Source organism: Catharus ustulatus, chromosome 6 (genome assembly GCF_009819885.2).
Source record: "Catharus ustulatus isolate bCatUst1 chromosome 6, bCatUst1.pri.v2, whole genome shotgun sequence".
NCBI classification, from domain to species: Eukaryota; Metazoa; Chordata; class Aves; order Passeriformes; family Turdidae; genus Catharus; species Catharus ustulatus.
The window spans coordinates 37,195,085-37,212,101 of record NC_046226.1 but is presented as its reverse complement, the minus strand read 5'-3'; the positions used below and the strand labels follow the sequence as shown (position 1 = coordinate 37,212,101).

Here is a 17,017-nt window from a genome sequence, read left to right as displayed (position 1 = left end):
CACTTTGGCAATGACTTCTGTACATTGCTTTTAACCCTATGAGAGATCTGCCATGTAGATACCAGGTATGTAGCGTGAAGGTTGATTACCTGTGATACTGCTGGAGTGGCTGTTTTTGAAGATCACATAGAAATCCTGGCCCCACAGATACTGTTTGGATGTGTAGCTGCTAATTTAAGGCAAGGTTTTCACTGAGAAACTTTTATAACATTGTATGTGTATTACTGCACATTATGGCATACAATGTGCATGGCCTGGTCAGATAGTTTTAGGAGTTTTTGGTTTTAGATACGGCGATTGCTAGGCCAGACTTCAACATTTTTAATGTTGTTTAAATGAATGGAAATTACTGAAATATTTATGGTGCTTAATGTGAAAGAAATGTTGGATGAGCACTTCTACAGAGGTGCACTCATTGCCAAAAAATATGTTAGATATGGTTGAAAATCATGTATCTGTCTATTAATTTAAAAAATCTTTATTTAGATTTTGTGGTAACTGACAGTTTAAGGACACAGGATTTTTTATTCCTCTTAAAAATTACAAAAAAATCCTTAAAACAGAAGTCTTGCTGTTCTTCTATAATTTTGAAAGAGAAACTTGACTAATTTTTCTCATGCCAACACAAAGAAATTGTACCAGGTCATTATTAGGGACTAAGTATTTATGTCCAGTGCTCATCAACATGCAACCTCAACTCCTTAACCCTACATTAACAGTAAATATTCATTGAAAGCAACTGCTACTACTTAAATGTTTTTCTGTCATGTGCCATTGGGGAAATATCTAATACTTTCTCATATTAATTTTGACAACACCTAATTCGAATATATTCATTTTAATGGCATAACCTGGTTTGAAGGGTCACCTTCTGAAGTCATTCATGACTGCCACACTAACATCTTTGTCCCTTCTTTCTTTACTTCTAGATGCTGCCTTTTCTTTTCTTTGTGCTTTGCCTCTTTTAGTCTCTGGTGTCTGTTACCTTCATCTGAACAGCAAGAAGGTAAAATATTAGTGGTTCCTTACAAAACAGGGCTTCACAATATAACAGCTCTTTACATTGTACTTCTATAGAGAGGTCACAGCAGCAGTTTTCAGATCATGCAAAATAAATACTGTGTTACTCTTTTACTCCCCTGATTCTTCATAGTGTTGGTTGCACTAATTGATCTGTGCCTGTGCCTAATTTTCTGGCTTTCATTAATAAAAGATGTATGTTTTTCTGTGATCTAGCTGGCATTTTTTGCATAGCTTAAAAATATGCAATTTGTGTATTGTTTCAGTAAAAGGTGTACTTCATAACCTTTTTTGAAAGTTGGAGTACTTCCAGAACTGAAGGGGTAAAGCAATCTTACACTTTATGGTTCTGTAATGTACCTTAGGGATTCTATCCATTGTTACCCAGAGGAGGTAACAATATTCCACTTCAACAGATGTGGAGATGCACTATGGTGTGCTCAGGTCAGGTTGTGCATCTTTCCCTTTTTCAGGTGGAATACTCTATATTAAATTAAGAAAGAGTATAAATATTACAGTTAATAGCTCCATAATAGCATTTAGAAATGAAATCAGCATGGTTCTGGGATATGGTTATTGTTATCTTGTTTTCTCAAGTTGAGTTGGATTGCTTGTATTGTATCTGTACCCTTGGTCTCACCTGCCATTTTTAGTTGGATTTAAACTTACCCAGAATCACTCCACTGACTGGGATGCTGTTGTGAATTTCCTGAGCCAATACTGCTGTAATGCACTTTTCTGAATTAAATTGTATTACTAGAGAGTTAGCTCAGCAACTTGGAAAAAGTTTCTTTTGGAATTACAATAATTACTTCATTGCCAAAGAAGATAATTGATAAAGAGAACTTTAGGAGTTGGTTTGCTTCTCTCTGAATAAAATGTGTGTTGTTAATTCACTTGATTGAGTGACACAAGTCAAAGGCCACATGGACCATAAGTTTTCTCAAAGTTGTGGCCAGCCCAGGTGGATATTTTGCAGCTGAGTCTGCTGAAGGTTAAAGTGACATGGGACTTGGTAATTGCTTCAAAGCAGAGGCACAATCCAGCCCTCAGCCTCTCCAGCAAATGAAGTCTCAGCAGAGCTCATGCCTGAGGGATCTGTTTGTTGGTTCAGGCAGCTGAGCTCTGTGAGGAGCTTTGTGATAACCATTCCCTTTCTGTCCAGGGCACAAACCCCCTGTGATTTACCCACGATTACCCAGAACTGGAGCACCTTGAAGCAGTGCACAGCTTCTGTTTTCCCAGTCCTCAGGCTTCCAATTACTGCTTCTTGCTTGATCTTTAAATCTAGGCTTTGCAATACACTTGGAGCAGAGACTATATTCAATTTGTTCTAATTTGAATGCAAAATCACATTGTTTACTATCCATAATTAATTTTAATATAACTGAAAGACTTGTCACTAAAGTAATTTTAGACTGCATTTACCAATCACTTTACCAAAAACAATTACAGTGTGTCTTTAGAATTGGGAAATGATCTTGCTTTTTTTCCCTAAGAAAAGGCATAGAACTGGTAATGGAAAGTAATAGACAGATGGTACATTAATTGCCTTTTTTTGGCAGTTTTTTTCCTTATGGTATTGTGTAAATCTTTTTTATTGGTATTTGAAGGCAACCATAAACTACTCCCTCACTTCCATTGCTGACCCTATAATATGGTTTGAGTCTTCTTGCTCTGGGGACATTTGTTCCAAGGCAGTTCTTTTCTTTGAAGTTGCTGAATCTTCAAGTTTGGGAACTTGCCCATATACCACAAGCACCAGAAAGACTTTCCACAGACGTCAGTTAAGTTTCAGAAAAAAGTTCTTTTTGGTTAGGATGAAGAGTTCATAATGGATGACAAAATGCCCTTACAGATCAGGAATTCTTTTAAATTTGAAAAGCCTGGTTAATTGAATAATCATTTTGCAGCTTCTCTCTTTCTGCGTGGATATTTATTAAAAGAATTATCTCATTTTTGCAAACACCAAGTCTCACTGTAAAAGTTCAAAGCATCAGGATGTGTGTTCATATTCAAAATACTGTTCTCAGGCACAGTCCAAACATCATCCACTGAGGGTTGCTTTGGCTACTGGTGTCAGAGATGCTGAGATAGATGCAGTATGAAGAGTAATTGCAATGCCAAGGGGGACTGTGAGCTGAAATATTACGAGTACACAGCACTTACTTCAAACAATTTAGTCATTCAGAGGCAATTTATTTTAAGTGTTTGCTAAAATGATGTACCAAAGCTTTTATAAGTAGTATATATAGTCTTCTTTTCTGTAACCAATTTCTAAATTAGTTCTTTTCTTGTTTTAGGAAGGAACAACCAAAATTGGAAGAAGTGACTCAGACCAAGATCAAGACATTGGTAAGAGAATAATATTACAACTTGTTTTGTGATATGGTCAGGTCAAACAAAGGGTTTACATTTGTCAAGTGCAATAGCTAGGTAGTGCTTCTATTTGTCAGCTTCAGAAGGTAAGTAGAGGAGATTACTTATTAATGTTTGCTAAAATATATATATATATATTTTTTTTTTTTTATTTAGGCGGTCAAAAAGTCAGTGGACTTGACCTAATTGAGATCTCTTCATTATTTTCTACTCACTTGTAAAATGCCACACTAGAGTTTAAAATTACCATCCCCTCACATCCAAATTCTCTGATGTTCTATCCTAGACTAGCGACACAAGTAATCATGAGATATTAAAAATGCTTTTCAAATCTACTTGTTCAGAATATTTTAGATATAAAGTCCAAATTATTCAGAATATGTTTTATTTAATTTAGTTTCTGCTTTTAATTTTAGCAGTTCATCTCAAGAGCTAGATACTATGATAGAGAACTGAAACTTTATACTGAAAATGGAAAATCTGTGGAAACTCAGCTTTGGTTAAGTTCTGCTAAGCTTGCTAAGTTTCATTACTTTTTTCCAGTAGATTAGTGAATTATAAACAATTAGTGCCATTATTCATTGAGAAAATTCAACGCAATAGAAGAATATGCACATCAGCTCACAAATCAGAAAGTGATATGTAGTTTTGCAGTACCAGAAATAAACAACCCCACTATTTTCAACAGTGAGTTTGAATACTAACTTTTTTCTGTGATTCAGTATTTACTAGCACTATTTAATCTCCTTGTTTTGCACATGGTACGGTTCTCTGGGGTATGCATATTGTCAAGCAGCATGTGGTACTCCATTCTGAGGAGTACCTGGGCAAGCCCACCCCCTTCAGCAGGTGAGATGAATCTCTGTGCTGCAGTTCTGCAGGGGCAGTGGATTGAGAGGAATCACTGTTTGATAGAGAACCACTGCGGGATCGTGACGCTGCGGCCGGTCCCAGGCGCGCGCTGCTCCGTCAATGGCTCCGAGGTGTCTGGATCCTGCCGTCTGTCTCAAGGCAAGGCTTGTTTCTTCTGGGAATGAACCCACCTTATCACTGCAGTCTGAAATTTATGGAACTTGAGCAGATCTATAAAACATATCTCTCTGCTGCCAGCTCCACAAGGTTTGCTCCATGAGCTGGGACAAATAAATTAAGTACCCCACAGAAGTAAAACTAAAACTTTGGTGATGATATTTCTGCCTTCTTTTGGCAACAGTAGTCTGTAGGTTTTTGAAAACGGAAGATGTGTAGTCAGAGACATTATTGTGGAAAGTAGACTGAATCTAAGCTGATTGGCCACTGAAAGGGTTTTTTGGCAATTATATAAACGGTTGAAACAACCTGCAGCTTGTTCACAGTGTATTTAGGTGGGAGCTGGTAGCCACTAAGTCGTAGGCTATGATGAATGAATTCAGATTAAATGGACTGGGCTTCCATACTTTCCAGTTCTTTAAAGTAACAGTCCAGCTTCTGGGAACTTGCAGTGATCTAGATTCTCAAAAATATACTGTAAAAACAAGTTTTCAGCAGGGGGTTGGTTGCCATGAAGTCATGCTGGCCTTTAATATGAACAGGGAATTTACAGCTACATTTAATCTGCAGAGATCTCCAAGATTACTTTGCATGGATGCTGTCATTACAGCATCGATCAATAGCTCCACTACTCTATAGTAGAAAATTTTAAAAATAGTTCTCTGTTCTGTGATTTACAGAAGGCTGTTGATCAGATTTCTTTTAACCTGATATTTTATAGTAGTTTGATGAATTATGTCTCTGTAAATGTCTAATTATTTTGGTTTCACAGGTGCCCTGGTTGTCCTTGGCAAATCTCATAAATTTAGATTCAATCACCCAGCAGAAGCTGCTATCTTAAGACTAAGAAGATCAGTAAGTTCTAAAACTGTTTTTCTCTCCTATTTTTCTTTTTTTCCCCCTATTTTTTTCTTTTTAAAAGCAAGCCTGATAAAAATAATATTTCATCTCATCATCATATACACTGGCTTCATTTCCTCTAATGGTCTGTAATGACACTAAACCTTTTGTGGGAGGACACTTCCTTCAGATGTGCTTAACAAAAGATAATGCAGATCCCTTGAATAATTTAGTGTTTCCTACTTCTAGTCATGACTACAGTAAGATTGAAACAAAAAGGCAGAATGCTGCAGTGAAAAGACCAGTTAACAGTCTTGCCACGTGTGATAATTTTCTCAGTTATCTTCTGTCTCTGTTGTTTCACTGTCTTGAAAGATAAAATGGAAAATTACAGGATTAAGAACTTCAGTGTTGTTGACTCTGAAAGCAGTCAGTTGCTGCATACATCAGAAATAGATAAAATGTTTCTTGGTGTGTTAAACTCAGGAACTAATTGCGGTTAGATATTATTTGGTTGGCTAGCTCAATAATGTTTAAGACATGGGGTAGTTCTTAAAATGACTGACAAATATAACTAAAAACCCAACTTAAAAAAATACAAGTTTTCTCATTTAGGAGTTAACCATATTAACAACTGGCAAAGGTCTGCCTTTTAAAATGGATTTTAATTTCCTAATGTTTTATACTTTCCACTCTTTCATCCTTTTGTACTCACTTCTAGATAAGGGGCTTAACCACTGTTTTCATTCTTAATTTTTTGATTAATGAAACATGCAGTGCATTCAAATAGAGCTGCAAAAAAGAGATGTACTCAGTAGCAAATATTTAGCAATTTTTCTAATTATCAAAGACTAAGCAGAAGTGTGAGATTATAAACTCACATGGGAGGCATTATGCAGCCTTGCACATAATATTAACGATGCCAGTACTAATGATACATTGGAAAATCCTGGGTTGCTGTGATTTTTTGTAAATTCCTGTCCTATGTTGTGTGCTTTCTGTAGATTAATGAAACCCCACCCACTCTGAGTTGTGGAGCTTTGGACTGGCTCAATTTGGATGGAAGTTGCATCAATTCTCCACACTATATCCTTTCTTCTCTCTACAAGTAAGTTTAAAACTAAGAAAAAAGCAACTGAACAAACAATTTCTCTCGTGGGATGATGTCTGAAATAAGAGACTTGGTTCAGACAAAAATAAGCTGTGTGCAGAGTAAGTCCCAGCACATTTTTAAGGGGTCAGATAAAAGTGTCAGAGAAAATACATTGGCCCGCCAACTAATACAGAGCATTAAGGTATAAGCAACAAACCTGCAAAATCATTTATTGGTGCTCAATCAAGAAAATGCCTCAGATGAGACTGTCAGCCTAAATTCAGTTCACTTGGACATCTACTTTACAAATAATCTGTAATTTATACAATATCATTGCTTCAATGCACAAAATGCCCTTTTCAGTATATGATTTAACCAAGGTAATTATTACTAATATACTTTCACTGCTAATTTGTTGTGGAAATCAGGTTTGTTCATAAATTCCCTTTAGTTCAAGTCCTCATTGGGCCCTTCATCTCAGAAAGCCAATTCCTTTGGCTTTTTTAAAATTCCTTGTTTGTTTGTTTTTTAACTGAGCAGTAAATAAGGCATATACTTCTTTCTAAGTGTTGAAGACATGCTCATACTCAGTGTTTAGTGTATGCTTTTATAGCATACAGAGAATTTATGAGATGGAAAGGATTGGTGTGATGAAGATGGTGATTAACATGTATCAGGAAAATGAATTATGTTCTGTATTTCAGTTCATAACATCAAAAATAGAATATTGCAGAATTAAATGTAATTGGGTTCTTTTTCATTTTTGATTCCTCTCAGCCTGACCCATTCAATTAACCTGCTAAAGGCAAGAAAGAGCCATCTTCTCATTCATATCTGCTGATGGTTCTGCTTCTTGCTAGAGTGTTTTGGTGTGGTAACATACTGGGAATCTTTTATCTCTTTCTAGAGGAAGTATTTAATCTCCTTTTTATGAGCATAAAATCTTATCTCTGTTTTAAATATCCTTCATGCTTCTAATCAAGTGCTTTGCTTTCCACCTTGTGGATCGTGTTGTTTTATATGTTCTCTTTAAGGTATCTAATCTCTGCATTTGGTTTTCATTTGCTGCAGAGATATCTGCCTGTACAAAACATTATTTAATTTTGTTTCTTTACTGAAGAACATTTTACACATCACTGTTATTCTTTTATTAGGAAAAATTACAAATAATTTTAAAAATAAGAGTTTGTCTAATGACCTTCAAATGTACACACCAAGGTGCTCTTTATGTTGCTACAACATTAGTTGTGGAGCTCTTGCCACAAGTTTTTTGATGAACCTAGAAAAACCTGAAGAAATCCAGAAGCATTATGAACAGTTTATCACAAATTTGCACTTAGTTTTCCCTTTTTTAACCTGAAAAAACTGCAGAACATTTCTGATTTTTTTTTTCCCCAGACCATGTTCAGATAGACAATTTGTTTGTGTTTAGCAATTTTTAATCACCTGGGCAGGACATTACAAGTATATTACATTGCTTAAAATTCTCCTCATGCTTACCTAGAGGATTTCAGAGGGTTACTTAAGGAAAAATGGAAAACTTTATGGTATTGCATTTACTTGGGTTTATCAGTGTCAGTTATGATCTGAAAATTATGTCTAATAATAACTGTTTTCACCTTAAGTACAGTAATTTCACGAATACAAGCCGCACCAATTTGACTAAGATTTTGCTCCTAAACCGGAAATGCGGCTAATAATCAGGAGCGGCTAATACAACCTCAGAAGTGCCTGCCAGAGTGCTGAGCCGAGCAGCTGCAAAGTCGGCATTTTGCGATTGTTACAAATTGCTACTCTGTTGCACCGCGGGTGGAGCCTGGCTCCCTGTCGGCAGCACGGGGGACGGGGAGAGAGGCGGGAGAGCTCTCTTTCCTCCTCTGCCACAGCCCAGGGGAGAGACGGGGGGGCCCGGCGCCGCCATTGCCGCGGCCCGGGGAGGAGAGGGGGGACCCGGGCCGCCCCTACTGCGGCCCAGGGAGGGGGGGGGGAAGCCCGCGCCACCATTGCTGCGGCCCGGGGAGCCGACGGGAGCCCCGCGCTGCCATTGCTGCGGCCCAGGGAGGATGGGGGAAGCGCGCGCCGCCATTGCTGCGGCCCGGGGAGGGGGGGGAAGCGCGCGCCGCCATTGCTGCGGCCCAGGGAGGGGGGGGAAGCGCGCGCCGCCATTGCTGCGGCTCGGGGAGCCGACAGGAGCCCCGCGCAAGCCATTGCTGTGGCCCGGGGAGCCGACGGGAACCCCGCGCAGCCATTGCCGCGGCTCGGGGAGCCGACGGGGTGCTTTGTCCCCGCCCGCCGCCGCCGCGGCAGAAGCGGGGAAACTCCGTCCCTGCCCGCCGCCGGCGCCACGGGTGCGGGAAAGCTCCGTCCCCGCCCGCCACCGCTGCCGTAGGAGCGGGGGAAGCTCCGTCCCTGCCTGCCACCGCGGGGCAGCGCCGACCCGGGGTGACCGAGCCCAGTGGCAGCGGCGGCCGGCCCCGAGCTGCAGCACCGTGCTGGGCCACCTGGCCCCGTCAGCGGCCCCTAGCGGGCCGAGCCTGCACAGCCTTAGCTCAGCCAGTAAACCCCGCCCTCCCGCGGTTCTGTTACTAATTGCACGCGGGTCCTCGCTGCGAACGACAAAGCGGCTTATATTCGGGTGCGGCTTATCTATGGACAAAAACCAAAATGTTTGCCAACACCCAGTGATGCGGCTTATATTCAGTGCGGCTTGTATTCGTGAATTTACTGTAATCCAGTGGTCCTTCTATCCTTTTGAATACATATTTGGCATAGGAAAACTGTATTGATCCATGTAGCCTTGCTTTGCAGTAACCTTTGAGCCTGTATTTCTGCACAGACAAGTAGTTTTGCTCATGGAGAGGGTTGTGGTTGAGACATCTAGCCTAAGATCTGTATTATAAGAATAAAATTATATATGTGGTGTCTCATGAAGAAAAGTCAATGTCAAGCACTAAAAGGTGTGTGAGATACTTTGCAAACCATATTACAAGACTAAGGGCACTACAGGGATTTATTTGATCACCATTTGAAAGTCTACCCTAATCCAGGGTCTTGTCTCTGTCAGAAAGAGATGCTTAGAAGAAAATACAAGAACAGGGAAAGCTCTGTGAGTGTCTTCTTCTCTGTCCCCCTCTCACTTGAAAGTTCTTGGTGCTCTCCCAACTGCTAGAAATTAGTGTCTTCCTCTACTGAAAATTACAGTAACACTGTGTGCAATAGGCTTTGGGGAAGTTTTCTTGCCTTTTTTTCCAAGTGTTTATGAATTTCTATTTTTATTTTTGCAGTAGAAAATGTAGAAACTGTGAAGAAAACAAATGCTCTCTTGAACCAAGGTAAGTATATGAATGTGTCTAAACCATGCTAAAACTTTTGACACCTCTAGCTTTGCCTTTCTCCCGTGCTGCACGGATTTCCTCCAGAAGATATGGAAACTAACACCTAAAGCTTTAATTCAAATTATTTTATTATATTGTAACAAGAATCTGTACATGAAGCTGATTTACAGGCAAGGCTCTGCAACCATGTTCTTTCTAGACATGAGATTTTGTGCAAATGGTTTGCATCTTTGTTGCATATGCAGAGTGCGTTTAAAAGAGTGAGGCTTACTCTGAAATTGCCACCAATTTCCAGCGCATAAAAACCCTAAATGTATTTGGTTTTGTGCCAATAGTAGGTAGTAGGAATACTCATTAGTATTTTGAAAATTGCTTGGATAAATTGGGTTCTCTTCTGGTGAGAATAAAATCACTTTAGGGAAAAGTAAAAAAAAAAAAATCATTCCTAGCATAGCATGTGATTCATTCATGCAAAGAAGCACAGCCACTGCAAACAGAAATAACTCAGAAATTGTTGAGTTTCCATGGGTTTAAGTACCTTTTCGATCAGTAACTGATGGTACTTTGCTTTCTTCTTGATTTTTTATTTCAGATCATATCAATATATGTATTACAGTAAGGATTATTAATTATATGAGTCTTGTCTCCCATGCTGTCAATATGATGACATTTTTCTCATCTGCCTTTTATGGGTAGAATTACCAGTTCAACTTTTAATTATACATTAAAATATTTTGAGAAATGAAAGGAAAAACTATTTTCTACCACTGCACACAAATATTAAAACTTTAGGCATTGTGAGTCTTCATACTCTTTACTTGGTTACTTGCTCATACACCCTATTCATAAGAGCCCCAGCACAAATTTCTGATGTTTGCTATCAGCCAGCGAACACACAGAAGGCTTGTGAATGCCATCAGTCATCATATTACAGCATCACCACAAATAAGTAGCTAATAAAGGTCTTTCTGCTGCCATTGCCTTAATACGATACTGCATATAAATAAAATCTCTGATTTTATTGTCTTGCTGGCTTCAAAACCAACCCCACAGGAGTTTTTCCATTAGAGTTCAGTGGTATAGCAGTACACTGAATTATTTAGCTGCTTGGAACATGCTTAAATTACATTTCCTTCAAAATACCAACACTGCTAAACTGGGGCAGAAAATTTGATACAACATAACCAACATATTTATTATTCTAATGTGATATAGTTAACTTGCCAGCTAATACCTGTAAAATACTCTGAGTTCTCACTAACAGCTTTCATTTGAGAATTTCAAAATTATCTGCCAAACAAACAAACAAACAAACAAAAAGGTTAAAGAAAAGGTTAAAAGATACCTCAAATATTCTGTTTCGCAGGGAAATGCACCGTGTCATTTACAGCAACTCTACAATTTACAGCAGACTCATGTATAGTGAATTAGCTATTAATTATTGTTAGCTATTAACTAACTAATTCTATATATAACTGACATTGTGAAGGGAAAACCTGTGTTAGCTGAACTGGAATTTAAAGAGGCAGCATTGACCTTTATTGGAGAACGTGGTTGTGTCTTGTGCCTGTGACTCTGGGCCAAAAAGAAGTCTGTTTTAGAGATGTATTTAAAGGGGTGCCCTAAATAAGTCATTGCCTTACCGTTATTTTGGGGACTTTGGCAAAGAAAAATAGGTTTTGCATAGAAATGCTAAAAACCACAAATGAAACAGGATGATGTGCTTTTTCTGTAAGCAAACCAGGTAATCTAAAATAAAAATCTAAATGATCCTTCACTCGATGGTAACTCCTGTGAAGGGAATTACTATGTGTGTACATTTCTAAAGATCTCTTATTTCTAAAGGTTTCTGACTCAGCTTGCCATTTGGACTGATTTCTGCCTCTCATCTCCTGCCCACCACTCCCCAACTTTTACTTTGAGTTCTGAGTGGCCTTCCTTCGGGAGGCTGGAGGAGATGACAACACAAGGTCTTGGTATCTCCTTCGTTGCTTTTCCCTTTGCTGTAGGGAAGAGGAGGGAGAGGTTTGGGCCCCTGTGCTGGGCAGAAGCAGATGTAGATCCTGGGCAGCTGCGTGGTGCCTGCTGCTGCTCCGAGCCCCTGCAGGAAGGGCCCCGGATTGGACATGGGAAGAGGGGGAGGATAGGGCTGGAGAAGGTGGGGGGAGCTGTGTAGATGTGCGTTAGTGGATGGGCTTGTAACTCTGACTCGTGACTGCTTCCAGTGTGGGGTTTGCAAGGGAGCAAAATGCCTAGCCAGCATCTTTGTTTCTGCTTTATTTTTAACTCTTTTTCCCTTGGGAAGCAGAATTTGTGAAAGACAAACAGGATTGAGCACTAGGCAGTCGAAAAGATGGGGATGCTAACTTGATGGATGCTTTCTTTGGGAAGACTGGCAAATTTCAGCTTTTACCAGGAGTAATTATTTTTCACTCTAGTTTCTCCATTTGAGCCTTAGGATTTTGTTGCAGCAGGTATTCAGCCTCACCACAGAGCTATCGCTGCCATAGTTACTGGAAGCTGCATTATGCTGTAGCAGCCGCCAGCCTCTGCATCAGCAGCAGAAGTGTTTGGGGAAGAGGGGAGGAGAATTGCACAATAGGATCCCAGACAGCTGACAACAAAACCGGCTGCAAAAAATGTGGATTTACAGATGGTTCATTTAGCATGCATCGTGCAAACTTTGGAGAGAAAAATGAGGTGGAAAAGCAACCCAGCAGAATTGGTATAATATGTATTTTTTCTCAGTAATTTGGGATTATCTTTAGTTCAGGTTGGTGTCTTTTTGTTGTGTTTTTGTTGTCATTTTGCTCGCAGCTTTTAATGGTTTACTTGGAGAAGGGGGTAACTATTGACACTTCTTGCTGCATTTGGTACACCCAGAAATCTGCATGCTTTTATGAAATTTTCTGCAGAATTGCTTTTTTAATATGCTGTATGCTAGAGTATGCTGATTCTGTGAAACCAAGACTTTGTGTATGTCTTGATACCTACAGAAATGAAGCTGTTTCTCTCATGTCTGTCCTGAGGTTATTTTATTCCCTGCTAGAACTGTACTGAGTATAGACTGCCTGTGTGGAAAAACAGGAGTATGAGCAACAGCATGCTGTGCTTCTTTGCTGTATCTCATAGTATTCCAGTATTTCATGTCCAAATTTAATAGTACATCTGATTTAAGATGTTTTAGATGAAAGAATTAGTGACCTCTCCTACTTATTACAAAATTTGGCTTAATTCCTATGTTAACTGGATTGATACTTGTTTTTAGTTTAGTCATACAAACATATATTACACAAATTGATTGTTCTTTGAATTGCTTATTTGGTGATTCAGCTATGAAGTGTGTGTGAATATGTTATTTTCTTTCTGGACCATTTTCATGTCACTTTTTAGTTTAGTTTATCATGTTATTTCCATAAACCAGCAGAAGTGTGCTGACATGACATAGCATGTTCAAAGCTAGAAAGGGAGCATTATGCCTTCATGTTCTTGGTTTCAGCAGTTTCTGTGAGAGACAGATCTGTATCCCAAACTAGCCAGTCATTCTGCTCTCACGGCCAGTATTTCCCAGCCTGAGGGAAAACATCCTCTTGCATTCAAGTATTATGTAAGTGGCTCTGCATGGATTTTCATTATCTTTTTGTTCCACTTCAGAAAACTCTCTGTAAGAAGCAGCTTCATTAAAAGATATTTAATGTTCAGTCTCTGTATTCAGACCTGGCTTTACTGCTCTTCCTGATTTTTGCTTTCTACTACTAAAAATTAGGAAATGAAGCAGAGACACTGAAATAACAGCAGAACTGCAATTTGTATATATACCTGGAACAACAGTGTTTTATTACAGAGACTTTAACAGGGGGAGAATTGTACCAACTAGCTACATCACCTGAACAAAAGCAGAATACTGCAGTGATTGCTGTGCTGTGTTAGTTTTTCCAAGATTTAAAGTGGAGTATGGCTGTTCCACTGTACTCTGCCTTTCTGGGGTGTAGTCATGATATGGAGCTGTGATTAATACCATCAGTTTGGCCTGCCTTGTTCTGCTCTGTGTGCAAACACATGCGGCTGTTGGAAAGGATCTCACGGCTTCGTGTTAGTTCAGCAAAAAGCCATTAGCACACACGTGAGGGAATATGCTAGTGCTGCTGAGAACAAACAGCACACTGCCACGTGCAGTGTTTGTGTTGCTTATTCTCTTACCCTTTACAATGTGGGGGTAGTTTCAGCAAGGTTGGAAAGTATAGGAAAGCCTTGTGACCCTCTCACAGCTATAAACAGATGTTACCTCACCCCCCCGTGAGCATTGTTAGGTCTTTGGATTGGAACACAATACTGAGTTGTTTCATTTACTTAAAGGTTCTGGGTTCCAGTTTGTTAACAGTTTGAACTCCAATAAGTCAGTTTTATGGGAAGATTGTCTGAGAGCTAAATGTCATGGTTAGGAAGAATGAGAGACATTTTATCAGAGGAATTTTATCTAGTTTTAGTAAACACTTGCAGAACAAGATTCTTTCTCTACTATTTCAGTAACATGCTTCTTTTCAACCTGCTGGCAACTATTTACTCACTTTCCTCAGTCTCATGCAGAATGATGCTAATAATGATAAATTAATAGAAATCATCTTTTCTGATTTTTGACTTTCTGATGTTTTATAATTCTAGTGGATCCCCATCACTTCTCTTGGATGAATCTACTTTGCTTCTTTCACACGTGTCTCAGACCAGGCAACTTGCCCAAGGTCATGAGAGACCAGTGACATATTTAGATTCATATTTTTCAACTTTTATAGGAATCAGAGCTTTCACATGCCTGTTAGTAGAACAGGTTAAAGAGTATCTTGTCACTAGACTCTGCAGAGGTTGTTAGCTTTAGTGCACAGGCGTCCAGAGGCACTCCTCCTCCTGAAGACCTTGGAGGCCAAGGATGTGAAAGCACAGAGGTCATGTAACTGCTCCAAAATCAGAAGTGTTTTGCCCCAGATCAGTATTTCAACCTCTAGATGATATGGCTGCTCCATTAGAAAACATGGAAGACAACTCAAAGCTGCATTTAGGGCAAGGCTCCCTGAGAGTTACCATTGAAACCATAGGAGCTTTTCCTAAACGAGACACCTCAGATGTAATATTCTTGTTGGTAGGTGTTTTTTCTTTAGTGAACCAGTCTTGCTTTAACCTTTGAGTTTGTCCTCCCGTGGTTGGTGGTGTTACAAATACCTGAACAGCTGGAGATCTGTGATTGCCATAGGAGCCTTTCAGTGCTGCAGTAAGTGTCAATTCAAACATACTTCAACTGAATGAGAAATGAGGCATCCCACTTCTATTTCCTGGGGATCAATTAAAGTTTATCTGAAAGGAAAAAATTACAAATCACAGGGTATGGTATCTTTGTAGTCAAGCCAAGGACAAATAGATCTTGGATCTGCATATTCTCATAATTTGTTTATGTGAGTGACAAATAGACACAAACCACTTAGCAGATGGCAGCAGCAAAGTTTGTACTGTGTTTGCACCATGACAGACAACTGAACAGAAGATATTCTCTTTCAGTTACTCTCAACATTCTATTTACACAAACATTAAAACAAAACAGAATTCTCTTTTGGTTGTGTGAGCAAGATTCATAGCAATATTGTAAATTATTGAAAATCTTAAAGCTTTTATGTACTGAGGCTTTCCTACTACTTCTTATGAAGTAAAATATGTGTACCATGTAAAGGTAATCCAGGAGTTTTGAAGATTTTGGCTGCTTAATTATTTCATCTGTTCTGCCTGCTAAACTAGCACACAAAATCCAGTTTTTGCTGTAGAAATTGCTGCTTTCAACACGTGCTTACATTTCTAAATCGAGATCTTAAATTATTCCTGTGTAGTCAAGGTCAAACATTCTTTTCGTATAGATGACCTTGTATTGGTAGTGACTTTACAAACTGTGTAATATTTTCAAACACTTCCTTTGAAATTATATTTTTGGAAGTTTTTTTGACCTTCAGGGACTCTTAAGAGTTTTGATGTCTTTGATTGCTTTAGAAAGTATAATAAATACATTATTTACTTTCTTAGTAAAATGCAATTAAAACATTTTTTCAAGACTCAAAGGATTCACTTTCTGAGGTTATATATAATAATGCAGTGTTTAGCAGGCAAAGATTTTATATCACCTTAAGATATAAGCTAACATTAATGTTAAGAATTTCTTGATGCCAGCATGTGAAGAAGTAGAATATATATTCCTTTCAGAGGGCTAGGGTATCTTGAATATTATAATACATTATGTTAAGAATAGGTACTATTTTGATTGTTGTTCTGTGCGTGTAAAACTTTGGTACACAGTCAGGAGCCAAACATCTTGGAGAAGATTGTAAAGCAGTTTTTCACAGGCTAGTCACTCTTCTGATCACAATTCTGCTCCCAATATAGAAACAGTAACCTGATATAGTTCTTGCATCCAATGGAGATTTGGGTGATCAAGGTCTTTCCTTGGCACTGCTAGAGACTGTCACTGTAATCCTGACAATGCCTGTAAATATCTCTAGGCTGGAGTTTTTGGTCTGAAAACAAAGAATGTTGGTAATTTCTGTAAAGCACTTTGAAGTACTTAGATGACAAATATCTTACATAGAGGTTATAAAATTTTATAACTTAAAACCAACCCCCTCCCCAGTTTCATTTATGGAAGACTATGGCAAAATGGAAAGTGACAATATTTTTAAAAATTCTTTTTGCAATTATCTTTCTGGAAATGGAATTACCTGCTTCACTACTAGAGCTTTCATGTTTTCTGGCATTTATGACACTTAGAGGGTTGCAGCCTGCTGTGACGTGCATATACACAGCTATGAGTTTTTGGCATAATGCACCGTTATTGAACAAAACAACATCTGGAATGTTGTCTATCTTTAGTAAGATGACTTGGTTTATTACAACTAATATTTGTTTCTGGTTTAAATTCACTGTCAACATTTCTAACAGCAGAGAAATAGATGCTGTGCATGAAGAGTACAAGCAGAAACTGAGAGACCAGGAAGCTTTTCACAGAAAACAAATTCAACGACAGCAGCTCTATGTTGAGAACTTGAAGCAGCAGATTCTGAAAGGACAGATCAAAGCAGAGCAGGAACTAGAAAATGACCAAGCACTCATCAACCAGCAAATCCAAGAAAGTAGGTACCTGCCTCTTCCCCTGCCTCAATTCCCTTCCATTACTGCATGCTTTCATCCTGTCAACATTTTTTGTCCTAGTGATGCTTTTTTCTGAGTGGAACTTTTATTATGACTAATTACTGGATTTCTCCTACAATTGCCTTTCCCTTGAGAACAGTTA

The 17,017-nt window shown here is 38.9% G+C and overlaps 1 protein-coding gene across 1 annotated transcript in view; it reads left to right on the top strand.

The window, feature by feature from the left end:
- Positions 1–17,017, top strand: part of STARD9 (StAR related lipid transfer domain containing 9) — a 98,544-nt gene that overhangs the window by 56,460 nt on the left and 25,067 nt on the right. Inside the window, exons 17-22 of the mRNA XM_033061541.1 lie at positions 3,324–3,375; positions 4,273–4,410; positions 5,201–5,283; positions 6,273–6,376; positions 9,646–9,693; positions 16,666–16,856. Coding sequence (XP_032917432.1) covers positions 3,324–3,375; positions 4,273–4,410; positions 5,201–5,283; positions 6,273–6,376; positions 9,646–9,693; positions 16,666–16,856 — 616 coding nt within the window. The remainder of the gene's footprint in view (positions 1–3,323; positions 3,376–4,272; positions 4,411–5,200; positions 5,284–6,272; positions 6,377–9,645; positions 9,694–16,665; positions 16,857–17,017) is intronic.